Source organism: Vombatus ursinus, unplaced genomic scaffold (assembly GCF_900497805.2).
Source record: "Vombatus ursinus unplaced genomic scaffold, bare-nosed wombat genome assembly UNPS02014802.1, whole genome shotgun sequence".
Lineage (NCBI taxonomy): Eukaryota > Metazoa > Chordata > Mammalia > Diprotodontia > Vombatidae > Vombatus > Vombatus ursinus.
In genome coordinates, this window is record NW_020954580.1 from 5972845 (window position 1) to 5986742 (window position 13898).

At 43.0% G+C, this 13898-nt stretch overlaps 1 protein-coding gene across 1 annotated transcript in view; it reads right to left on the minus strand.

Moving 5' to 3' along the window:
• VIL1 (villin 1) overlaps nucleotides 1-13454 on the minus strand; it is a 37674-nt gene extending 24220 nt beyond the window's left edge. Inside the window, exons 1-3 of the mRNA XM_027873719.1 lie at nucleotides 13254-13454; nucleotides 1769-1854; nucleotides 646-720 (exon numbers count right to left, since the gene is read on the minus strand). Of these exons, the coding sequence (XP_027729520.1) occupies nucleotides 646-720; nucleotides 1769-1843 (150 nt within the window). The 5' untranslated portion in view covers nucleotides 1844-1854; nucleotides 13254-13454. The remainder of the gene's footprint in view (nucleotides 1-645; nucleotides 721-1768; nucleotides 1855-13253) is intronic.
• Between the last annotated feature and the right edge of the window lie 444 nt (nucleotides 13455-13898).

Here is a 13898-nt window from a genome sequence, read left to right on the forward strand (position 1 = left end):
TTCTCCCCACTATCATACATTGTCAGGTTCTCTGTAGCCCACTCAAGGATGACAGACACATTCAGTCTTCCCTCCTCCACATCCCTGCCCTGGTTACTGTGTTCTCTTCCCTTGAAAATAGATGATTTTCCATTTTTCTCTCTCCTCTGAACTCCCATAGCACTATAGGAGTCAGCAATCTAGCTATGATTATGGATTTGGTTATGGGTCATACAACCAGAGTTGGTAGGAACCCTAGAGACCATCCAGACAAACCCATATTTAGTCTCAGAGCTAAGTATCTGATCCAGGTGTCCTACTGTCTGCTTGTGTTGTTTTTGAATTGTTTCTTACGTGTAAATCTTAATATTTTAACTATATTGTAAGCTCCATGAGGGCAGTAATCATGCCTTTGGTTTCTTTCTGTATTCCCCATATTAACTACCACAGTAAATGGTAAATATTATAGTATTATAGTAAATGTTTAGTAAATATTTGCTGACTTCCTCTCTCTCCCCCTAGGGGGCTTGGAACTCCATGTTCAATCCAACTGGTTCAGTAGGACCTTGACCAAATGCTCTCAGAAAGGGGCCTGGGATATTCAGGTGGCCCCCTTCCTTTTTTGCCCATTCTTCAGATCTGGCACCTCTCTCCCTGTGTACTCACAGCCAGGACAACATAGCAGTCTCCTTCAAAGAAGCTTCCAAAGGAGTTGCTGGGGACAGGTACCATCTGCATGGCCTACGGTGGGAGAAGGAAACAGAGAGTATGCAGGGCTGGTTCCCTACCCTCCTTTGAGCCAAGCTCAAAGTTAACTGGGGTGGGAGTGAGGGAGATGAAAGCAATGCCAGATACCCCAGACTCCTCAACCCTGAACTATATGCTCCGTGGGCATGAGAGGAAGAAGGGGAGGAATGGAAGAAGGAAGAGAAAGATGAAAAGAAGGACAAAGAGGAAAAGAGGAGGTGTAAGTATAAATAGAGAAGAAAAAGGAAAGAGAATGAAGCAAGGGAGAAATCTGAAAAGGGAAGGGGAAGAGAAAGGAATAAGTATTTATTTAATGCTTACAATATGCCAGACACTATGCTAAACACTTTACAAGTATTATCTCATTTGATCCTCACAACAACCCTAGGAGGTAGGTGCTGTTATTATCACCATTTTACAGAGGAAATTGAGACAAATAGAGGTTAAGTGACTTGCTCAGGTTCACCCAGCTAGTAAGTATCTGAGGCTGGATTTGAACGCATGACTTCCTGCCTCCAGGCCTAGTGCTCTGTTCACTATTCCATCAGCTGCCTCAAAAGGAAGAATAAGAGAAGGAAGAAGAAAAGTTAGGAAGGAGGAGGAAGAAGAGAAGCTGAAGGACCAGCAGGCAGAGAAGGGGAAGGAGGAAGATGAAAAAGGAGGAAATGGAGAAAGAAGAGAAATAGGATGAGGAAGGGGATAAAGAGAAAGGGGAGAAGGAAAAGGAACAGGAGGAAGGAGAAGGGGAGGAAGAATAAAAAGAAGAAAATCATTAGGGAGAAGAGGAGAAAATGACAAGGAAGGAAGTGAGGAGGAGGAGAGAGAATAAGAAAAAGACAAAGAGAAGGAAGAGGAGTGAGTGCTAATAGTTAAAAGATGGAATTAAAAGAGGAAAGGAGGGAGTGGAAGGGAGAAGCTTGGAGCAGTTGATTGTTGGCACAAGGGGTCAGGGGAGAACTAAAAGTTGCTCCCTCCCATCCTGGCCAGTCATGCTGAAGGGAGGGGACCCCTTACCCCACTCCTTCCCAGCCTGGTCACTTACCTCTATCCTCCATATCTGTATTCCAGGAGTGGTGATGTTTAGAGAACCTTTAACTTGGGAACTGAGCTTTGTCATTATGGCTGAACCTGGAGAAGGACCAAAGAGAGAGAAAAATTGGGAGAGAGTGCTAGTAGCCAATGCACGTTCTGTGAGGGCAGCCTCGTGCAGGGCCCTTTAGATCTCAGTTACCCTAATAATTCAAGATGTCAACTTTTTGACTAAGAGGTGATTGACTAGAAGGGCAGAATGAGACATTCATGTCCAGATCTAGCCGATGGATTCATCTGTTTTGTTTAACTATGCTTATTTGTCACAAGGGAGGATCTTTACAGGGAGGGGGATGTTATTGGGGTAGTTAGTGATAGTGACAAAAGAAAGAAAGGAAGGAAGGAAGAAAGAAACGAAGAAACAAAGAAAGAAACAGAAACAAAGAAAATTGTCAATGAAACATCTAGAAAATTTGTGGAAGACAGCAGAATGAAATTCAGAAGAAGACACAAAGTTTTGGAACCACTTTGTTAAATTTGTTATATTCTTTTAAAAAAAAAAAACAAGCTCTACATAATAGAGATTCCCAGATTCATATAATATCCTCTTTTTTCTGTTCTTTGGATATAGGAGTGACCATGTTCATTGATGTTTGTTAATAATAAAAAAGAAAATTAAAGAAAAAAATTGTGAGTGTCTGGGTTTGGACTTGAAGAGGGAGAGAAGGGAGAGGAAGGAGCCTGGCATATGAGAAAGGACTGATTCTGCCACTCTGTTACCTTGGATAAGTCATTTAATTCTTTGTACCTCAGTTTACTCATAAGAGCATAGAAATTGGAAGAGGAAGGGAACTTAGAAGGCAATAGGTCCATCCCTTTCCTTTCTTCTTTTTTTATTCTGAATTCCAAATTCTCTCCCTTTTTTCCAGCCTCCCCCTTCCACCTCCTCCACCCCCACCACATTGAAAAGGCGAACAATATAATACCCATCATACAGGTAAAGGCATGCAAAACCATCCCCTCCTTTTAAAGCTAAGGAAAAGGAGATCCCGAGGAGATGAACTGACTTGCCAAAAGTCACATAGGAAATGGAGCAGTCTGAATTTAAACCTGAAATTGCCAATCCAGTGCTCTGTCCACAACAATACACCTCTGCTCTCGCTCTTCCTCTTGTTACAAATCCTGCAAATCATGGCCCAGGGAAAGGGTCACTGGTGCTGGATCATTCCTATAGTCTACGGTCTAATGCCACCCACCACCATACACCTATTCAATTCCCTTCAATAGCCTTCTCAGTCTTCCCTGGTGGACCCCAGCTGCCAGTGCAAGAAATCTCACTCTAATTCCATAAAGACATCTCTGCAGAATAAGAGGAATACAAAGAGGAAAAGATCCTTTGTATATAAACAAAAAATATTTAGAGCTGCTCTTTTTGTCGTGCTAAAGAACTGGAAAGTAAAGGAGTGCCCATCAGTTGGGAAATGACTAAACAAATGATGGTATATGAACATAATGGAATATTATTTGTGCTGTAGGAAATGATGAAAGAGATGGTTTCAGAGGAAACTGGGAAAACATGTACTGATACAAAGTGAAGTGACCAAAACCAAAAGAACAATTTATACCATGACAACATGGCAAAAAATGAACAGTTTGAAAAGACTGAAAAACTCTGATAATTTTGTTGACCAACTATAATTCCAGAGAACTGATGACAAGACATGTTACCCACGTCCTGGCAGAGAATACATCCTGGAGATGTAGAGTAAGACATACATTTTTGGAAATTGTTGGTATAAGAATTTGTTTTGGTTGATTACGCATATTTGTTATGAGGTGCTCTATCCACTGCACCACCTAACTGCCCTCTTCTTTGTTTTCAATGGGGGGAGATTGAAGGGAGAAAAAGAAATGCTTGATAATTGACAAAAATAAATTCAATTCAATTAAAAATAAAATGATTAATAACAATGAATTAATAATAAAATGGTAACCTAGATGATTTCTAACAGCCCTTCCAATATCAATGTTTTATGAATCAAAGAATCCATTTGAAATGTCACCCTTTCCCAAAACTCCCCTCTTTAATTTTATTGACTGAGTCTTATACTCCCTTACAGTCCCAGCAGTATTTCCAATGGCTAATAAGTAAGGAAGCTTTCCAGAATTTTCTCTTGATGAGGCAGACTAAAAGGGACCAAAAGGGTAAGAAATTATGCAGAATGAATTAAGTAAAATCAGAAAAATCATATATACATTCATGCAAACAAAAGAACACTGTTAGCTGTAGCTGAATCAAATGATCAGCGATTGTAAAGATGAATCTTGGCTCTCTCTAAAAGAGATAAGGAAGTAACTCCTCCCCCCGGCCTCCAAACATACATTTAGTAGAGGTGGGCAAGATTATTTGTGAGAAATGATGCATAGGGGCAGCTAGGTGGCGCAGTGGATAGAGCACTGGCCCTGAAGTCAGGAGGACCTAAGTTCAAATCCGGCCTCAGACTGAACACTTGATACTTACTAGCTGTGTGACCCTGGGCAAGTCACTTAACCTCAATTGCCTAAAAAAATAATAATAGAATAAAAGAGAAATGATGCATATGTTGGCAGATATGATCATTTTATTTGTTGTGCTTAACTGTTTTTCTTTGTTACAAAGAGGGCTCATTTTAGGGGGGCTGCTATATATGGAAATGACTAAAACATAAAAACAAAAGTCGTCAGTAAACCATTTTTTAAAAAGATAGAAAGGGAACCAAAGAGAAAAGGAAAAAAGGAAAAGAAGACTTTTGGGGAGACAAAGGGAGAGAAATAATTGACTTCTAGTCACTAGTTAGTTGGGTGACCTTCTCTGGGCCTAAGTTTTCTCATTTGTAAAATGAAGACTAAATGATCTCTAGAAGGTCTCTTCAAATGAAGTGCCTTATACGGTCTTGTCAAACTCTCTTGCCTAGGTCTCCTTATCACAACTGCCACAATTGCCACTCTAGTTCAGGCCCTTATCACCCCCTTATTGGACTATTATAGGAGCCTTCTAATAACTCCCCCTGTCTCAAATCTCTCTCCACTCCATTCCATCCTCTAGTTAGCTGCCAAATGGATAATTGTAAACACAGGTCTGACCACATCACTCTCCTGCCCAATAAATTCCAGCACATCCCTATTATCTCTAGGATCAAATACAAACTTGTGTTTGGCATGTAAAGTCTTTCAAAATCTGGCTCGAACCCATCTTTCCAGCCTTATTAGATTTTCTCTCCTTTCATGGGTTCCATGGCTCAGCCAAGCTGGTCCTCTCTCTGTTCTCCACATTGAATGCTCCATCCCCCATCTTTGTGCCTTTCCACAGGTTGTTTCTCATGCCTGGAATGCTCTCCCTTATCACCTCTGTCTCTCAGAATCCCGTCACCTTCTACATAAAACTTTCCCTGATCCTCCCAATTACTTTTAATTCATTATCTATATTCCTATTTTATGTATGTATCGTCTCTTCCTTGTTTTCTTCAAAGACAGCTCAATTAAAACCTTTCCTGATTCTTTCCCTCCAGTTTTTAGGGCCCCTCCCATGTCATGTACTTATTTTTATATAGTCTGTATGTGTTTTTATATGTATTTGTCTCCCCAAGTAGAAAGCAAGCTAACTGAGGGCAGAGATGGTTTCATTTTTGGTTTTGTATCCCCAGAAGCTGGCACAGTGCCTTATTCATGTGGGCATTATATAAATATACTTGTTGATAATCATTAGGCTTCTCTGATTCTAGTTTTTGAAGGATAATTCAGAGTAGGTTGAAGTTGATATAAGAACTTGAGAAGAGTTACCCTGGATTGGAGACACCCTGTTCCATCTGGCCCAAATCTCATTTCTGACAGTGGCTCAGAGATGAGATTTTAAGAGGGTTCGGTTGACGTTGGATGTCAGCCACAAAGGTCACAATCACCTCATTCCAAAACATCCTCACCTCCCTTTAGGAATGACCCCAGTTTAGACTGAATGATTGAAAGCCATAATCACCCCAGAGATAACAAGGGGCAGAAGTACCTTTACTTCCATTCATATGCTATAAAACTAATATAGACTCTACCTATGACTCATCACATGATCATAGTGGCCTCTGGGGTACAGCAGAGAATATCTGGATTTGGAGGTCAGAGGACCTAGATTAGATTCTAAGCCCTGATAAACCAGCTGTATGACTTTGGTCAAGTCACTTCCCTTAAATAAGGTTTCTGTTTTTTCATCTTTAAAATAAAGGGGTTGGACTAGAGTAGATCAAGGATGTGCTGGTAAATGTTTAACAACCAGCTCTCTGAAGGGGGGGGGAAGAAATGCACAAACTGGATCCACTTTTACATTTAATCTGCATTATTAACATTTTCTTAAGTCTAGGCAATCAACAAAACAATAAATCAAGCCCTGATTCATAGTGATTGTTGATTTCTAAGGTATATATTCTCACACTGAAAATGCAACTTGACATAGGTTATACATGTCCAATCATGCAAAACATAGTTCCGTATTAGTACGTTGTAAAAGAAGACACAAACTATACACACAAAGTGGAAAAAAAGCTTTGATCTGAATTCAAACTCTATCAGTTATTTCTCTGGAAGTGGATAGCATTTTTCATCATGAGTCCTTTGGAATTTTCTTGGATCATTGCATTGCTGAGAATAGCTAAGTCATTCACAGTTGAGCATTGTACAGTGGGCTCTTACCACTTACAATGTTCTCCTGACACTGAAAATTTAATAATTGGCTCTCACCAGTTCCACCTGGCTCCAGCACATCCTTGGACTAGATCAGGGATGGGGGACCTGCAGCTTCAAGGACACATGTGGCCCTCTAGGTCCTTAAGTGATTTACAGTTTGGATTTACTCAAAGGGCTGCACCTGAGGACCTAGGAGGCCACACGTGGCCTCGAGGCCACAGGTTCCCCACCCCTGGACTAGATGATTTGAAAGCCTATGTAATCCTTTTTTTTCCTTGATAATTAATTTATTTATTTTTAGTTTTCAACATTCACTTCCATAAGATTTTGAGTTTTAAATTTTCTCCCCTTCCCAATCCTCTCCCCACCCCAAGATGGTATGCATTCTGATATAGGGAAAGCCTATGTAATCCTAAATCGTTTAAGAGCAAAGCTTCTTGTACCCCAAGGAGGTAAAGGATAGAAAAAAAAAAGAGATCCTACATATACTGAAATGTTTATAGCAGTACTTTTCATAGTAGCGAAGAACTGGAAACAAAGTAGACATCCATCATGGGAGGGAAAAGCTAAACAAGTTGGGGTCCGTGAATGTAACAGAATATTCTTGTGCTAAAAGAAATGATAAAGATACAGAATGCAGAGAAGCACAGGAAGCATGAACTGATGCAGATCAATCAACCCATCGATTGATGAATGATCAGCAAACACTTATTAAGTACAGACTGTGAATGTTCTAAATGCCAGGGATTCAAAGAAAGGTTAAAACAGTTTCTGTTTTCAAGGAATTTACATTCTAATGATGGAGACAGCATATATATGTATTTATACACAATACACATGTGTTACATATGCACATGCATATGTATATGTGTATGTATATGTATACGTATACATAAACACAAATAAATATGTGCATATGTAATAATGAATATAACATGTCTCCCATATATATAATACAGAAATGCATATATGTATTATCTCTCCATTAGAATATCTCTCCCCTTTATACATGCACGTATGTGCACATGTGTATGTGTATGTACATACATGTATATGTATGCATACAGAATGAGATACATACAGGGCAGATGGAAGATTATCTGAGAGGGGATGGCTTTATCAACAGAGGAAGACTGAGAAGTGCTCTTGTAGAAGATGTTTGAGCAGTCTTGAAGGAAGTCAGGGATTAAGCAAAAACTGAGAAAATAATATACAGATAGTGACCACAGCATTGTAAATCAAAACAACAACAAAACAAAACTGAACACTATGTAATTATAGCAATCAAGGTTGAGCCAGAAGAAGAAAAGACAAAACTACCCTCTATCTCTTCTATGCAGAAGTGGGTATCTATGGGAGTAGAATGTTGCATACATTGCCATGGTCTGTTGATTGTTAGTTTTGTTTTACTGAACTGCCTCTCTTTTCCTACACCCCTGAGTCTCAGATTCTGTACCCATTCATACAGGAATAAATACCACATCCCAGAACTCTGTCATAGGGTTCTTATAAGAATTAAATCTAATAATGCATATGAAAGTCCTCTGTAAATTATAAAATCCTGTGTGGATATAGAAGGCACAATATTCAAAGACCAAAAGGCTGGAGGAGAGACCAAGGCAAAAAGGAGTAGCTGATGTGATCTTCAACTGTTTGAGAGAGGCAGTGTCCAGAGGGAGGGAGGCAGTAGTTTCACTGTACTCTGCCTGTTCAGATCACGTCTGCAATCCTGTGTTCCATTTCAGGCGCCACAGTTTAGGAAGGGCGCTGATAAGCCCGAGAGTGTCCAGAGTTCACAGAGCTAATACGTAACAGGGCTATATCTCATTCAGTATATCACGCTCCCTCCCACCTCATTTTATACACCAGGTTGGTAAAGTACCTGGGATCATGTCATAGGAGGATCACTTGAAGCATCTGAAGCTATTTAGGCTAGAGAAGATATAGCAGAGACTACATGAGAATCATTTTCAAGAATTTAAAGAGGAATTACAATTGTCCCCAGGGGGTGGAATTGAGAGCAATGGAGCTGCAGTCAGATTTTGGCTCAATGCCAGGAAAAACTTCCTGACAATTGGAGCTATATACAAGTGGGATGGCCTGCCTCAGGAAGTCTTGGGTTGCCCTTCATGAAAGTCTTCCAGCAAACACTAAACAGCATCACATGCCCTCTCTGACTGTCTGCCCACACTCCAAAGTTCTAACTTTTTCAGATCTGTTTCATTGAAGCCTACCCACCCCCCAGATTTTTTCCTTTCTTTCTCTCTGGACCATGTCTAATGGCATCATCCTAGAGGTGGAAAACCCAGAACTGCACATAGCATTTTAGGTACCGAGGAGTATAGAGGGAGCGGCAGAGAATGCCTTTGTTTTTCCCCTTTAGTAATAATAATAGTAACCATTAATGTGGCATTTTAGGGTTTTTAAAGCATTTTACAAATATTATCTCATTTTATCCTCAAAACAACCCTGGGAGGCAGATGCTGTTATCATCCCCATAAGATAAAGGAATTGAGAAACCAGAAGTCAATTGATCTGCCCAGAGTGACACAGCTAATAAATCACATTTGTACAGAGTCACAGCTAATTTGAAGCTGGATTCAAATTCAAGTCCTCCTAACTCTGGGTCCAGTGCTTCATTTGCTGCACCACCTAGCTGCCCTAGTTCTAGTAAAAAATACATAAACAAACAAATAAATAAAAATTATAAAGCAGCTGCTTTCTAGCAACTGGGAGGGATAGATTGAAACTATAGCAATCAGAGAGGCAAGAAAATGCATCAGAAGTTAGACACTAGGAAGAACTTGCCAGTGAGTCAGGAATACCAAGAAAGGGTGATGGAGGAGGGCAGTGGCAGCTGCATTCTGGGAGATCTCAGAATAGCAGGGACCCCCACCTAAAGAAGGGGACAGCCTCCCTAGAAAAAGGATGTAGAAAAGATGATGCTGGAGCGGCTAGATGGCACGGCGAATAGAGAACCAGCCCTGAAGTCAGGAGGACCTGAGTTCAAATGCAGCTTCAAACCAAACACTTGACACTTACTAGCTGTGTGACCCTGGGCAAGTCACTTAACCTCAAATGCCTAAAAACAACAACAACAAAACAAAACAAAAAAAAACAACAACAAGAAAAGATGATGCTTTGGGAGGGAGCCTGGGACTCTGAGTTTGGCCAGTCTCCCCATCTCAACTCCTCCATCCCCAAGCCTGACTTTCTCTCTGACCTCCCTGTAGATTCATAGAGAGTCAAAGCTGTAAGAGTCCCTAGGAATCATCTTTTTCTAAGATCACAGATTCAGAATTAGAAGAGATTTTAAAGACCATCAAAGGATGTTAGCATCCTTATTTTGCCAAGGAGAAAACTCAGGCTTGTGCTGGTGACTTGCCCAAAGTCACAGAAATAGTAGGTGATAGAAGCTGTTCTTTCTGACAGACCAAGCTGTCTTCCATCTCTTTGATTTATGGATGAGGCAACTGTGGCTCAGAGAGGGGGGTAACTTTCCCAAGGTCACACAGCTAGTTACTGGTACGGTCAGGACATGTACTCAGGTCTCCTAACTCCAACTATAGCACCTTTCTTACCTCATTATTATCTCCTTTATAAAATCAGGAATGTTTACCCTCTCAACAAGACAGCCCTAGAGAGCAGTGGGGGTGTCACCCTCTTCCCCTCCCCAGCCCGAATATTTTATCCAATTGGAGAGATTTGAGAATAGCAAGGGGGACAGAAGAAAACTTCCCCTGCTTGTTTCCTTGGGACTCACATCTGATTTTCCCCAACCACCAAATTTAATGGGATATTTTAATTCATTAGCTTTCCTGAGGTAGCTGCCACACCCCCCCCAAATGCTGAAAATGACTTATCTACCAGCTGTTCTGACTGGATGTCAAAACAAAGGACTTTGCTCCCCCATAGCACAGTATCCTCATCTTAGCTCCTCCGCACAGCTGGGAAATTTGAACGTTCCCCAAAATAGCATACTCCTGGGGCCCTGATGCTCTGGAAGTTGGTAGGCCAGGATCCAGGCCTCCTGGGCTCCTAGGGCCCTGAGGCCATCAATGGCAAGGTAACACATACTTTTTGCAAACATGAATAATTATAGATCAGTCTTTGTGGGGAGGAAGAGGAGCTGTTGAGGGCTGAATGTTTAGCTTTAGCGATGAATAGAACCTTAGTGGTTCAGAAAATGAGAGTTGGAAGGGACCTTGAAGGTCATCTAGTCCCATCCTTTCATAGTACAGATGGGGAAACTGAGGCCCAGAGAGATTACCAAACTTGTCATACAGATAGGACTCAAGCTAGGTCCTTCCACTCCAAATCTTTCATTTGTTTCACTGCACTACGCTGGCTACAACACACAGGGCTGAGGCTTGGGAAGAGGGAAAGATGGTGGTACTCCCCCTCAAGCCCCTAAACCAGAAATATCTTCTCTTTACCTAAATCAGCCAGCATCACAGGCATCCAGATACAGTGGGAGGAAACCACACCCCCAAGCTGTATAGTTGCCCAACACAAACTCTTTGCATCTCAGCATACCCAGGGCTAGTCTTGGACAGAACAGAGAAGGTTCCCTTAAGAAAAGACTATTCCATGCTGATCTCACAGCCCAAGGACTCACCCCCTTCGCCCAGTACAGGCTAGAGAAGGAGCCTTGGACTGGGGAGATGAGGGAGAATACAAGGGTGGTCCTGAGAGGAGTTGACTCAGAAAGGAGAGGGAACATGGTGGGATAGTGACAAGGCTATATTCTGCAGGTAGCAGGCAGGGTCAGTACTTGGGGAGGTTCCTAAGTCTCGCCCCAAATTTGCTGCCCACCGTATCTCTGAAATCCTTTTTCATGCTTGAGACACCTGGACTCCCAGCAAAGCACAGTAAGATATGGGTGGGGTCAGGGAAGAAGGAAAGAGAAAAAGAATTCGAAACTAGGGACCAATGAGCAATAGAGATGGGAAAGAGGGGAAAGAAACAATGGTACGGATGGAAGAGGAGTTAGGGCTGGAGATTGTGGGGAAAAGTGGCATGGAGAAATCCTGACACACCAGAGCAGCAAGATTCCTAGCTATCTTTCATCTGTTTAGAGAATTAGACTGTTTTTATTCCCATCTCTAAAATGCCTCTCAAGACACCAAGCCTCTCTGTGAGAAATGGGGAACATTGCCCCCCTCCCTGCTTTCCACCATGCATTCCCACCACACCTCCTTACCTGTCCTGGGGAAGAAGCTGCCACCTGGGAGATCTCGGGGATCTGTACTGGGCTGGCTACGGGAAGAGGACCTTTGTCCCTACTCCACCTCCCTCTTTCTCTTAGCAATTGCCATCACCATATAAGGAAAGATAGGGCCCTAGAGAGGGAGAGGATGGGGTGATGGGGGCGGGGGGTGTGAGGAGGCAGGTGCCTACCTGGTCCCCCGAGAGTCAAGAGCCTACAATTTGACAGCTATAACCAGATGTGCCCCCATCTCCTGGCCCTCTGATTGGTGTATGCCAGTGGTGCTGGGGGTATTTCCCAACCCCAGAGAACTCTAAGAACAATGGACATAGTGGAGTGGGGAATTTGAAGGGATGGGGGACCCACAGTGGGGGACAGCTGCCATTAATTAGAAAAGTACTGGACTTGGAGTTAGAACTTTTCAAATTGTGACTCTAAACACAAGTTGTATCACCCTGGTCTCCAGAGCCCTTAAAGGGATGGACTAATGTTTTTATTACCTACCTCACAGGGAGCTGTGAAGAAAGCACTTTGCAAACCTTAAATCACTATGCCAACATAGGTTCCTATTATAGCCAGATGCAAGGTGGGTCCCCACCACACTAACCATAAAGGCTCAGCCACTTTGTGTAAAAATCTAGATGGAATGGTTAATGCTATATGGCAAGATGCCTGGGTTCTATGATTCTAGATGGTGTTACAGGTGAGGCAGAAGGTCATGTTGTGAGTACCCAGAGGAAGTAGGTTACAGACAAACTTCCCTCCCTCCACCCCCCCACCCCTCTGCCACAAAAAAGATGAATCTAGACCCTAGGGCTCTTGATTTATTTTGCTGTGTGTCCCCAGGTCAGTTACTACTTCACTCTGGGCATTCAGCTGGCTACCTGGTTTCTTGGAGTCACCTAAGAGGGGAATAAGTGCTGTTTTAATATCCCAGACCCATGCAGTTCTTCTCTACCTCACCCTTTGCTCCTGCCACAGGGCGTTGGCTCTGGCCTGTTTATGAACAGTCATAAATCAAAGGCCTTGTCCTCTGCTCAGCTCCACCCGACCCACTCCACGACATCACCCTGAGCCTTAGCCCATGATCACTGGCCCTCTTCTGGCCCCCTTCTTGCCCTCCTGGAGTCACCACCTGAATCAGTACCCCATCCAGGATAGATTAGAAAAGAGCTGGATTTATTTAGCTCTTTTCTACCCTTGGGGTTCTCTCAGATTTTACCTCTTCCCTCTCCCTGTCTTTGCTATTCTTTCTGTGTCTTCCAATATCTGGAGCCAGCAGGAGATCAATGGGAGGTCTGGAGGGCAGTCTCCAAGTATATAAAAGAGAGATTGGCCTTGTTCAGCTTGGCCCCAGAGAGCAGAACTGGAAAGAGTAGGTAGTAGTTTCAGAAGATCAGAAAGGTAGAATGAGCAGTCTCAGGAAGTAATGGCTTCCCACTTACAGATCTCCAGACAGAGACTGGATATGGGGCTTTAGCTGGCTTCTGGGGTCCCTTCTGTGAGTCTGGGGTCTATCTGGAGCCCATGCCCCCAAATCCCCAGCTCCCCGTGGAAGGGACTTCCAACCTACCCTTACCTGGTGGTGGTGTCGAAGGTTTGAGCCTTATGACCCACGCAGGCTCAAGCTGGGCTCCAGATCCCAAACCTGGGGTTCTTAACCTGGCTTTAAGGTGTGACGTGGAGGGGTGGGGGAAAGGATGTAGGGTGATGATCCATGCTGCAAGAACAGTGAGGGAATGTGGGGAAGGGAATGTGTATAGGGGCAGAAAGGTCTCACTCTCTCTGTTCTTAGAGGTGATGGACTTCAGGCATAAAATGAGGAAGTAATAAGGGGAATGTTTTGCATAGAAAAGGAGAAGTAGAGCAGAATGGCTATCCTGGGTCCTATTCAGAGGGGGGTTTCTGGGGCATGCTGGCTGAGCCCAGGCCCTGGCTCTGTGCCAGCAGCCCTCTCCTTATGGTGGAGCTGTCCGTGTTCTGGGGCTCTTCAGCATCAGAGTTGGCTTATCCCAGTCTCTGGGGACCCCCCAGTTGCTGCAGCTGCTGCCTCTGATGCTCCTGCTTCCTCCCTCTTTTTCTCCCTCATTTCTGCTTCTCAGTTTTGACTTGATTGTCTCTGCCACCATAAGGGGTGAGGTTCAGACACCTTAGGCTCAAAGTCTAAGTAGAATGGCTAGTGCTACAAAGCAGCAAACTTGGATTCTAGAATCCCAAGCCCTGG